At 37.6% G+C, this 13,152-nt stretch overlaps 1 protein-coding gene across 1 annotated transcript; it reads right to left on the bottom strand.

Annotated features, from left to right (window-relative positions):
• Window positions 1-951: 951 nt before the first annotated feature.
• On the bottom strand, window positions 952-6,112 carry six7 (SIX homeobox 7). The gene is made up of 3 exons (XM_067525488.1): window positions 4,859-6,112; window positions 3,566-3,729; window positions 952-3,023 (listed from the first exon to the last, which is right to left on the bottom strand). The coding sequence occupies exons 1-3, from the start codon at window positions 5,264-5,266 to the stop codon at window positions 2,816-2,818; spliced, it is 780 nt and encodes a 259-aa protein (XP_067381589.1). The 5' UTR covers window positions 5,267-6,112; the 3' UTR covers window positions 952-2,815.
• Window positions 6,113-13,152: the final 7,040 nt, after the last annotated feature.

Raw genomic sequence — 13,152 nt, 5'->3', positions numbered from 1 at the left:
TTTTTCCAACAAGCCCTAAATGTCCTAAACCAGTACCAAAAAGTGCCTAAAACCAAAAAGTTCCTAAACCAGACAGAGAACATTATGATTATTTACAATGTCTTAAAAACCTCATACTTTAGACTGATGCCTCCCTTTACTGTTGCTGTTTGTTGTTGCTGGTATTTTCGTGTTTTGACTTGACAATGGCAAACAAACGCTGAATCAATTTGTATTAACCTTTATGAACAAAATAAAGTTCATTTTTATAAAAAGCAAAGATGGCGGAAGGAAGCGACGTGTCGTCTTTTAGAATAACGGGAAATAAATTAAAAGTAAGGCTATAACCTAACAGTATAGTTAGATATTATAGAAGCTAAATTGGCTTTCGTGGGTTTCAAAATCTAAGCTAAGTCTCCCTTTGAAGAGCGGCAAGGTTGATAAATTTCACCCAGTATCATAGAATAATGCAAACTATTTTGTTTTTGGATCAAATCAGTTGTGAATACATAATAAATAATTTAAATGCCTCAATGCTGTGAGAAGTTAACTGGGTCCAAAATCACCCTCTACTCACTATATAGTGTATTTGCAATTTTTTTGTATGTTAGAGTTTTTAATGCTTAATGTTTAAATATGAGTAAATTATCATCTCATGGCTCAAACAGCTGTTAGTGATGAGGCCACATGACAATCGAGTGAACTACTATTGAGTGAACTACTTAGTGTAGGGAGAAATGAATGAGTGAATGAAGGACCCAAACTGTGCTTATACTGCACTGATAAGTCAAAGGGTCTTTAAATAATTTTAATTTGGCAACAACTTTGAAATAAAAATGGTTCCTATGGCAAAAGGACATCCAATTCATACAAAAAATTACCATATTCATGTCTGTTTTCATTCCACAATATAAACATTTTCAGTGTGTGAAACTGTGAGGTTTGAGTGTATGTAAATATATTACTATTGTAGATCTGCTTCACTTTGTGTTTGTGTTAATAAAGCTAAAGCTTTTATGCAAATTGAGCAATACATAGTGGCAGGCATACTGTAACTTGCTGCTTTTGATTTGGAGTTATTCTGTTGTGGCTAATTTGTAGAGTAATTAATATGACGGCATAGCTTAGGCCCTGACACAGAGCATTGCTATGCCGCGATAATACAGCTTTGACCCAGTATAACTTTAAAAATAGTTTCATTTATTTACAGAAAACATTTACAAAATATAGTTTTCACTGAAATGCAGACATGATGGTTGTAAGACAGACAGCAAACAGTAGGCTCATAAATGTGTTGTTCTCAAATGAGGACATAATCATATTTAACCTGGTCTCCCTGACTCAAATGTAATAGGCACATTGAGTTAAGACCAATTTGGTGCTTTAATTTCTCGGTTTCATCTTCTCTGTTTCAGTTTTTGCAAATATCTATGACCAGAGCAGCTCAGGAGCCCGCCATCAAAAGAGCAGCAGATAGTTAAAACGCAGGTGGTAACAAATGTTTGGTTATTTAAGTATCCTTTGTCAATTCCAATGCGCTAAAGATGCGATGTGCAACTTAAGCTTAAGCACTAACGCGAGACTCTGAGTAAGTCTTCAGTCCTTCTTCTCCCAGCTCTAAAACAGTTTTACTTTGCTCTTTTTTTTCTGCATATCCCTTCCAGGTAGTCATAGTTATCAAGTTACAATAAACAAAAATGCGAATAAACGTACTACCCAAACAAAAATCATGTTTTTTCTCTGATTGGTCTGTAGGTTCTCAATGAGTATAGACGTGAATATCTCTGCACCACTGCCAGTGTGGTTCAGTGAATCTGCGTCACAGGAGACTTCCACTGCACCTCTCCACATTACTTATGGTGTTGTCTAATTTAAAATTTGTAAAAAATGTTGTACACTGTAACTTTAAGACTGTCTAAACTACATCAATCTGCCACAACACTAAAAGCGCCTGTTGGCTTCATTGTCGTGGGTGATCAGTGCATAATGTATTATTGCATTGTAAAAGAGTGATGCCCTCAGTTTCTTTTAAGGCAATGTTATGTGTTAAATTGGTCATTCTCTTTGTCTGCATGCACATTACGGCCTGATTACTATGAGTAACGAGGTCATAAATAACTTTGTGTCCATCATAACAAATTCTTATATATTTCTGTTTCAGCATTTGATTTCCTTTTTCAAAATTTCAAAATGTGCAAGATGAATATGCTGTGTGACATGTGCATTTATACTAGATAACTTGATTGCACAGTGTTGATTCAATGAGGTGATAAGCAAAATATTAATGTGCATGTAAACATGTTCACATACAATAATAGCCAGCTCAAGACATTTCATGTTACTGCGTCTTGAGTAACTTCCATACATATTAATTTTGTAGTTGAGATAAAAACTAAAATAATCTATCTGAAATATATACTGAGGCCAGTATCAAAACCTAAAATAATAATATTCACATTAACTGAAGACCATTGGCATTATTTCTATAGATACTTTGCCTGAGAGTTGAGAAACACTTGTTTGGAAGAGACAAACCCGATGAATGTCACCTACCTATGGTGCTGAGTCATAGTCAGCTGTAAACTAATGTAACAGTCGAGGTCATGTGCCATGGTGCCTTTTTAAGTGCATTACGTTTTTGCATATCATTCCATTAATTTGTCCACTCGCAGCCACATCAAAGGGCCTCTTTTTTCTCCTCCCACTGAAAACAACTCAAGTGTGTCCACAGCCACTGACAGGTCAAGTGTCTTTAACATATGTCCGATACTGACGGTGCACACTTCTGTCAGCTCTGCAGGGAAAGATTGTTAGTCCGTAAACAGAGTCCATCATCTCAAGACTCAAACTCGCTGTCGCTGCTGACGGAGATCTCTGGTGTAGAAGCCCTCGTTCCCCTGCGCTCGGTCTCCGTGCTACAGTCGCTGGCCTCTGGGCTGCCCAGGTGAGTGGAAGTGTGTAGCAAGTGGGGTTGATGGCGGTGCTCTTGAAGGGATCCATCAGGGGAGCTCTCAGAGGGCAGGAGGGAGGGATCCTGCTGTATCCTACACCATGAAAGATGAGTTAGGCCTTAGGTCACAAATAGACATTTGAAAGAACAGTCAACTCAACCAATCTGCACTGGAATCAGATACTACGTATATTAGAAGTTAGGGTAGGCCTTATGTTGAGATCTTTATTGTGAGAGCTAGGAAATTCAGATTTCATTCAGTTTCATTTGTACTTTGCCTCATTATCTCATCTATTGCACTGAAGGACATTTTCATTTAGGTCCATAACACTGAGAGTAAATGTTTATACTAGATATTTAGAAAATTAATTGATTAGACTGATGCAAAATGAACTTGCATTTTACTGAAACATCACTTTAGTCCTTTTTTAACAAATATGCATCTCCCATCTCCACCAACATCAGGATTTACCACTTTTTTCGGTTTTCTGTCATTGCAGACTTAATATTTTAAGTGTTTTGTATGGAAATGAAAATAACTGGCTCTTGCAGCTGTTTCCAGTAGATATTTAGTCTTCATCCTGTTTTTTCAGTTTTTCTCATAGTGAGTATAGACCCATGTAATCTTTTACTCACCTATTCTTTGCAGATGCGGCGCGGTCCCTTTGGCGTCGATTCTTGAACCAGTTGCCGACCTGTGTGGGTGTGAGCCCTGTGGCCTGGGCCAAATGACGTTTCCTGGTTGGGTTGGGGTAGGGGTCCTGAAGGTACCACTCTCTCAGCAAACTGCGCGTTCTTTCCTGGAAAAAAAACAAACAGATAAGACCTGTTTTTTTCTGTGAAAGTGAGGAAAACCCTTTGAAAAAAATGCTATTGTTGCTCAACAATGTGGTTAACATCTGATATCATCCTACGAACCATAATAATCTTATCAGTCTCATACAATGCTCAGTATATTCACATTAGACTAGATTAACAAAGAGATGATCACAAACAGTAATATAACAATACATTATAATATGTATACAATAAATTGGATCATGTTAAGAGGCTTATTACCTCAGGTTTGGAATTAAAGATAAACTACACTTATGGACAATACTTCCCCCCTGCCACAAGATGGAGATTACTCACCCAGGAGGCAAAACACATCTTCTTACTTATAACAAATAATATTTTGAATCCCTTAATCAAATTGTAGCTCCTTTCAAAATTTCACAAAAATGTGGTGTTAATGTAATCTGGGTGCCAGAACACTAACAATGTCATTACAATGAATGATAACAATATTTCCATTTTTGTTTGAGTGCTCCAGATGCTCTGCATTACAAGTTGTGACAGGATGAATTGTTGGGTAAAAAGGACATTAGTGGCTTCTCACAGCAGACTACAGCTCTCATGGCACCTTCTTCCTGACTTTTTTTTTTTTTTGCCTCACTTGTAAGTTTCTTTGGATGAGCAAATGATCAAATGTAACTGACACCATTATACAGCTGAGTACAATAGTCGTCCAGCTTAACAGGAGTCTTAAGATGTCTGGAATAAATGTCTCTAAATTGACCTATGTATGACAGTAAAATGAACCATGTGGGGAAGGCCTTTGCATCTACAGTAAAGAAAACAAAACAGAAAAGATGACTAAAATGACTGGTCATAAAGCCATGTCCAAACATGTATGAGATCTCTGTTTTTCCCAAGGCTGAAAAATAACCACTCTGATCATTATGGTATTAGGAGCTTAAACACCAGCCTGCCCGTATGAACTTGTGTCAGGTTAAAAATCACCTTCACGGGAGAGCCAACTGCTGATCACGTGCTAATATGGTCAAAAAACAGTTCCATACCATGGAAATGCATGTTATAAAGTAATGTCATAATGATAAAACCCGTTACCAGCTGCCAGGTGGGACAAATTATTCACGTTATTACCTTAAAGCAGTGCGTCTTCTGCTCGCCGTCCCATATGGTGCGGGGCAAGGGGAACTTCTTGCGGATGCGGTACTTCTCCACCGGGCCCAGTGGCCTCCCTCGGAGCCTCTCCGCCTCTCGATAGTGCGCGTCCAGCCACAGATCTTGGAGCTTGGCATGTGACTCGCGCGTAAACCGGTGGCTCTGGAGGATCTGGTAAAGAGCCTCAAAGTTTCCCCCGTGGAAGGCCACCAGCGCTCTCGCTCGCATCACGGACTCGTGTCGGTTTAGCGCTTCCCCGGCGGAGCCAGGGACAGCGGCGGGTAGGGACCAGAGAAACCGACCGAGGCGCTCGATATCTCCGGTCTCCTCCAAGTTCTCGCACACCCGAGCGACTTGGTCTGGTGTGAACATCGGCAGTGGGAACATCTTACTGCGTTGCTTCTCAGTAGTTCACCGAAGAAGTTGAGAATTGTATCCAACCGTGCGTAAAACACCGTGCGCTCGCTGCCTTTCTGGAGTTGACGGCTGGTGTATTGACACTTGCAGCATCTATCTGTTGCTTTCCTTATGTAACTGAGACTTTCCTGGTATTTGGACGAATTCAGAGAAGTCGGCGACGACGGCGACACCAGGTTTCCAGAATATAGACAAATAAAGAAAGAGGACAGGGGGTCAGCCTGTATTTATAGCAAGATACAATTAGCATCTCTGTAGTTGTTTTGAGAAGGATTATACGCCCCGGCCATTAGCCTCTTAGTAGGGGGTAGTATGTACAGAGGTGACTGGCTGATCAGCTTGTTTGGCTTAGCCTGAAGATACATTGACTGTCAGGATGAGTCCAGTGAGCAAACAAGCGAAGATAGGTTATTTAATTGTTCAGATCTGGGGGAGATGGAAATGCCCCAGGACAATGATGAGCAGAGGGGCAATGTAAAGTGAAAGGGTGTTTACACAACCTTCTTTACAGAAACAAACTCAGGGTTTGGACAGCAAGCAATATGATGCAAGCAAAATGTCCAAACTGAAGTGTTCTGGTAGACCAATTTCCACTTCAAAACCACTACAAGTAAAAGGCCTACTCAGCTACACACTTAGGTGGATAAATCACTTTGCCAGTGTTTATTAAAATCAGTATCACATGTGACTCGACATTTGGCCTATAGAGGACATGTTGGGACACAAAGCTGCAGCGATCCCCGACCAACTAATACCCATATAATTAAAACAGACATGGTTGCACCTATAGGTTACCCTCAGCGACCTCATACCAGACCAAGGAATAATGAAAAGACCCCTAGACATGGATGTATAGCAGAGCAATGCCAGGACACGGAATTAATGATCTGCTGCCTGGTTCAATCCTTCTGATCTCAGTAGCTCATTAATCAGATTTAGGACAATTTTCTTATTAATCGGGTTAAGGATCTCGTTAGCATCTGTCATCTATATTGCAAACATTTTACATTTCATTATTTATTCATAATAACCTAGATGTTTACCTCTGCAAAGCACCAGTTGACCTAAGAAGCGTGAATACAGAATTTTATCAATGCTACATGTATAACTTCACTTAAAGCCTTAGAAGCTGAAGCAGACATAGATTAATCCCTGGCATGAATATGCAGCTTTGCATAAAGGTTGCAGTCAGGTAAAGGATGATCTGGTTTAAATTTAAGGTGAAGGGGCTTATAATCCACAAATCTGTCTAGAATATGAACCCAGCTGACATCATGTGCCGTTTTACATCTGCAACATAACAATTAGAATACTGTGGGTTCGATACGAGGGTACACTAAGGTTTTAGGGTTCAGGGCCCTTTAATCTCATGTGTTGAAGAAATTTATGGTAATCTTCAAATTATAAATATTCTGACCATCAGAAAGACCTTTGAAAGAAATTTGAAATAGAAATTACATGTCAGGCATATAACATATTTGTTTCAGTTAATATTCATAGTCAATGTATTTAATAAGATAAGCGATAATGTGTAAATAAATAAATTTAAATTGTAATATGTATAATAATTTAAGATTATTATAATTATGTAACAACCGGGATTTCTAAAAACTGACCTGAAGCAGTTTTGAAATCTCCTTGAGTGATTCACTTCACTTTAAAGCTTACGGGGAGCAAATATTTATTGTATAAATTACTTTTCAGTTAACCGAGTATCAGATTTGACACCTGCAGCACAACATGCAAGAAGCTTCCAACTGTTCAATTTATAGTGTGTAAAAAGCGTATACAATTACTAAATAAGCAGTGGACAATCATTTGATATATGTTAGATCCTAAATCTAGATTAAAATAGCAGGTGGGGCTGGTAGGCTAATGGAAAGAAGGTTATATGTGATGGTGTGTGTCAGTCATTAGCACAGAAGGGGAGAAATGAGCTCAGTGAAGTCACAGTCACATTTAATCTAACCCTTCAAAGTTTCAGACACTATGTGCCATCGAACACCACACACACACATACACTCACCTTCATCACAACCCAATCTGTTTAACACTTTGAGAGCAGATTAAACAAAAATCTGCTTAAGTGCTCCCAAGCCGTTACAACAGGAGGAACAATAAGGTGGTAATGGGACGAACAGATAATGTATGTGTTTGTACACGAGCGGAGGGTTCAGGAATTGATCTTTGTAAAATTGAACATTTGGATCACTAATAATGCTGGTGCAAATAATAATAATAAACAATAATCAAACAATCTGAAATCATAAAGGATACTTGATCTGGACACAAAAAATGCTTGTAGATTTATAAATATTTATCTCTTCTTTGATCTCATTTATATCGTAGACTTGGCACATGTAACCTGAAAGCCAAGCTGACCTGATACCATTTCCTTAGATCCTATATAGAAGAGACCAAAGGTATGTTTGGATGCACCTCTTCAGTGCATAAGGTATCCATTAGGTTAGTGGTTGATGGACGCTAAATATTAAAAAAAAACTTTATAGTAGTGTTTGTGTAGATAACTGGCAAACGATGCATATTCAAACTTACATTTCACATAATTAGCAATATGCTAATCAGCTGATGCACAGTGGATAACAGAACACAGAGCTGTTAAGGCAGCGGTGGTTGTGTCATCCACATTCAGGTAAAAGAAGGTTTCAGGAGCATTTGACAAGCCAAATATGACTCAGCTTCAAAATGTACACTTCAGCTTGGTCTCTAAATTGGGAGATAATTTCTGTATGTTAAACCTGCAAAACACTTATGGTCAGGCAAAAGGCAAGGCACTTCCTATTGCCCAGAGCAAATTACTTAGCCTCCTGTGCTGTCTGTATTCAGGATAGAAAATTCTTCTGTCCCCAAGTGTTCACAAAAGATAATAAAACCTAGAAATCCAGAGTAATTATGCTATTATATAAAGCGCTATATGTCTAGAAACATATTTTGTTTTCAATAGATACATGTATAAGACTGTAGTCCCTATCCTGAAACCATATTTATTTCAATAATAGACTGGAGCATATGTTAAGCTTGTTGGCAACTACAAATTAATGTGTGTACACACACCCACACACACCCACACACACCCACGCACAAACCCTGATTGGCTGGATTCAAATATGGTGGAACCCCACTTGGCATAATTAATTAGTGGCTTAAACAAAAGCCTTCTGCTTAAAAAATGACCTGTTGATTTTGCCAGCAAAGCTAAGGGGGGCATGCATCTGTGTGTAGAATGGGGGTATTACCATGCGGTATAAATCCACACCAACACAATTAACAGGCAGTTGGGAGGAGAAGTATTTAGTATTATCTGCTTATCACAGTCAACCTCTATTCTAAGTAAAATGGGTTAAAAAACACAGTGACACACACTCACACAAACACAAGTACATACGCACTAATTCCTTCCAGGCAAATGTGTAAGAGCTAATTACAAGCTCATTTGCAACTCAATAGCAGTATCCTCTCAGACAGGTCTATCCCCCCTACGTCCTCCCCTCATTTCAAACATACTGTGTATTAGCTTTGGGGGACACTTACTAATGACAAAAATGACTTCCCCAGCCGTCTCTTTTGGGTGAGAAAAGTAGAAAAAAAAGGAGATTTCTTGATTCAATAGACTCTTTAACCAGTTGAACATTACCTTACAGCTGTAGCTGTTTTTGATCCATGTAATTTCAATCAATGAAATACAATGTAAAAATATAATGTATAAAGAATCAAACACATTAGAACAGTGTGAATTTCTAAGAAGCATGATGCTTCATAGTCAAACAGGTGGAAGGCTTATCAATATATAACATATCTGCTACTGTCGATCGTACTTCCTACTGTCTATTTATTATTTTGGCCGTAGTGGACACTAAATAATATAAGTCATTATCAAGAATCCAGGTGTGTTTCTTTTCTTTTTCTTTTTTTTGCAAAAAAGCAATTTACTGTGTGACATGGTCTACAAAATGTCAAACACTTTGAAAAATGAAATGTTTTCCAATGCACAAGATTCAAGATTCTTGGCTGTGTCTGAAATGACCCGCTAACTCACTATATAGCGCACTATAGTGAGTAGGGGTGTGGATGTAGCCTCAACTAAAATAATATATATTATTATTTTAAAATATTGAATGTAACTAAGTTACATAGATAACTTCCGAGTTATGGAACCACTGATACTCAAGCTTTTTAACCTTTTGAAAACTCATTGTTCCATCTGACATTACTTTACAAAATATGATCCCATTTAAGATGTGTGATTTTTCCTTTAAGCATTAAGAGCCCAAACAGAGATTCTTCAAAGTCACGGATTTTCTGACATGTGACAAAATACACAATAGCATTTAAAGGTGAAATCCCTTTTATGTGAATTGAGTAACACGATTCTTTGCTTTTCAAAGAGTAAAGTGAAAAACTGTCTCGAACCTATTTCTGTAATGAGATGTCCCTTCCAGGTATCGTTCACCAGTGGATTGGGGATAACCCCCAGACAGTATCATGTTCTCTGTTTGCACGTTCGGCTTAGTACAAGCTCATGGTTAGCTGGCAAACTCTAATTTAAGCCTCTAAAAAATAGTCCTGGCAAATCACTGCATGTGCTGGATTATGTGTTTTCTTGTTTAAAGACTGTGATCACCAAGCTTTGAGTACAGAGACCTCACAGTGTGGATAACATCTTTCACCTTTCATCATTTTCATCTTCTCAAGCTGCAAATGTGTTTTTTAACTTTAACAAAGGCAATTATGGAATTGGAAGTTAATGAATAAATTGTACTGGATAAAATGAATATAGATTTGCTGAATTAGAAAATATTTTGTTTCAGGTGCAACCACCTTACTTAGTGTCTAAATTATGAATAAATCCTGCCTTCTCTCAGGGTTGTGCTGCTTGTATATGCACAAGAATACTTTAATTGTAAACTATGCGTGAGTATAACAATGAAAACAAAAGCAGTAAAAAATATAAAGATTTTTTTCTGCACTGCTGTAATGAAAGGGTTAACAAGATTATACTTCTGATTCAGATAATTGAGAAGTAATGAATGTCTAATTTATGGAACCCTCTGCCTTGATTTGTGTCTTCCGTCTAACATCACATGTCACAGGTGTTACTGGAATTGTTTAGGAATCCTGAGGGATTTAAGGTGGGTCTTACTCTTACCTAATACTATAATGCTCATTAATTCCTGCTTTGGTGACTTACCTCCACTGATCCTCTCTGATCGACCCGGCCCAGGCCAGCCCATCCTCGCCCTCTGTGCTGCTGATGCTGTCAGGGATTTGACAGAAAGACTGCTTAGCTGTGAGGCTGGAAGAGGCATTGGAAGGATAATATATCAATGGGCTATAAAGACAGGGCTACAGGTCTCCATGTTTGTGTGCATTTATCATATTTATGGACAATGCCTGCCAAACTCATAGTGGAGTGATCTCCTTAACAGTTGTGTTCAAGGACTTGGAGCATACTGTGTAAGAAACAGTAGTTTCTTTTAGAAGCGGAAAAAACTTTGTGCTCTGCTATATGAGTACATATAATATATAATACGCCCACCAGTAGCAAAATATAACTGCAGTTATATCATGGTAAATGATAAATGACTAAAGAATGCGACCTGTTTATTAAATGGAATCTTACATGTACAATTCTACAGTCAGAAAAATGTGCAAAGGGAACGGAGACAAATAAGTGACTAACAAAAAAAAGAAATGAACAAAGATGGCCTGTCCGGATTTTTAATTAGTCAGGGAAAAGAAAATACTATAAATTCAGTTTGTGTTTTCAGAAGCATCAAGACTAAACAGTGCCACAATTCTTGCACACAAATGTATGGTCAAAAAGCAAAACTAAATATGTCATTAATCTATGTGCTGTACATGTCACTAGGAACATGAAACATTTGACTTATTATATTATTATACAAAATTTTAACTCCCCACTATTTCTGAATGGAAATTTGTCACTTTACTTTTTCATGATTGTAAGCTAAATATGAATAACTATTTTCTGACGATAACAAAAGGGAAATAATAAAATATTTGAAAATCTGTGTAAATGTAGATTTGCTAAATTTATAGCCCTAATCAACCAGCTCAAGCTATTTTAATTGCCAACAATTGAATACAGCTGAAATCACAAACTTATAGTAATAAATATGATAAGGAAATTATTTGGTTAATAAACTTTACCGAAAAATGGTCTGTGCCGTTTCATTTTTGGTTAGCCTCCAGATTGTTCATCCGATTGTATGTTAAACTGCTTAATAATTACATATGCATATGTCCTTCTAATGCAATGTAAGCTACTAGACTTACATTATTATCAATATGTTACAATGAAGTGATAGGCAGCACAGAAAATGTTGTGAAAATGTTTACATTTTGACATCCAGGAGCTGACATCTAAAATCTGTGCGCCACATTTATGAGCCACAATATGATGCTTTAAACTCACACCTTCAAAAGGAAGTGTGAATTTTGTAATTGTATAATAACATTTTTACAAACACTGTCTCAAACTGTCATTAATACTTAGTAAATTCTTTATACAAGACTTTAAAGCAACATTGAAAAATAGTGAAAACAAATGCAGTCACCCTCACTACTGGCTTATATTGATTTTGTTTGGAGATCATGTTGTAAGATCCTTTGATACAAGGACTGATCAACTGTTAAGTTCAATCTGTCATACAAATCCCACTTAATCCTCTGCATTATAATTACTTTATTAGGAATATAAACTAGTGTAAGTGTTCAGCCAGGTTAATTGATACTAAAATATAGTTACATTAGTTGACATAAATCTGTAGTGCTACCTTTGGTAGATGTTTTTTAATCAATACAGGAAAGAAAGAAAATCATAGCACCGCTGAGGCATAATATTACTGAGCAGCTTCAAGTAATCTTTGAGACATTGTTGGCTCACAGTTTGTATTGTGCAAACATTGGCCAATTGTATCATAGCTTCTATCATCTGCTACTGAATCATTGTGATAAATGAGCCTTGTATTAGTGCATCGATCGAAGCAGACTTAACTCACTGTCTGTTACTGTGGACATCTTCAGCGTCTGTTCCTGCTGGGTTCATGTGACAGCAGGGGTGGGAGGCTAAGAGTCGTTAGCTTGGTGAGAAGGATTACCTATATCTGTTAGGCCTCCTTTTCTTTCCCCCAGGTGGTGTCACGTCTCATTACTTCTGTCCTGCAGCCTGGATAGTCTGGATTTAGCAGGATACATTTAAAATGTGGGCAGCCACTGTGTCCAAGAACACCAGGTTTAATAGCAGAGTGATATTTGTGTCCTATGCTTGAGAGGCTTTTTCAGTAAGCAGACAGGTGAACTTGTCCCATGGCTTGCACTGATGACAGCTAAGCCTTCACCTGTTTAAGTGAAACGGGAGACATCCTCAGTGTGTTGGATTGTCTCGACAAGAAAAGCTGTGTCCACGTTCCTCTGTGACAACCCTGCATCTTAACATGTAACATAACACACACACACACTGGACGTTTGAAGATAGAAAGGGGGCCGTTTATAAAGGAAGAAAACATGATTAAGTGAATTACAAGAAATGGACATTGTAGAATGTTAGGTTAGTACATTTGAAAGTAAAGATGTTTTAGTTTTTTCTAAATTCAGATTTGTTCCATAACCTAAAGTTATAAAAAAATTTTGGCCTTCAAATTATTTAAGTTTTATTTAAAATAAAATAATGGATATGACATTAAAGAACGTCTCAGCTATAATATAGGTTTATGTCAAACTTTGTACAACTGGCCGAAGTAGCCAAAGTTCTTGTTAAAGTAAAGAGGTGGAAAAACTCTTGCCCAGTCAATAACCTAATCTCAAACCAGCTG

The sequence above is a fragment of the Channa argus genome, chromosome 12 (assembly GCF_033026475.1).
Source record: "Channa argus isolate prfri chromosome 12, Channa argus male v1.0, whole genome shotgun sequence".
Taxonomy (NCBI): Eukaryota; Metazoa; Chordata; class Actinopteri; order Anabantiformes; family Channidae; genus Channa; species Channa argus.
This window is presented reverse-complemented; position numbering and strand designations above follow the sequence as displayed.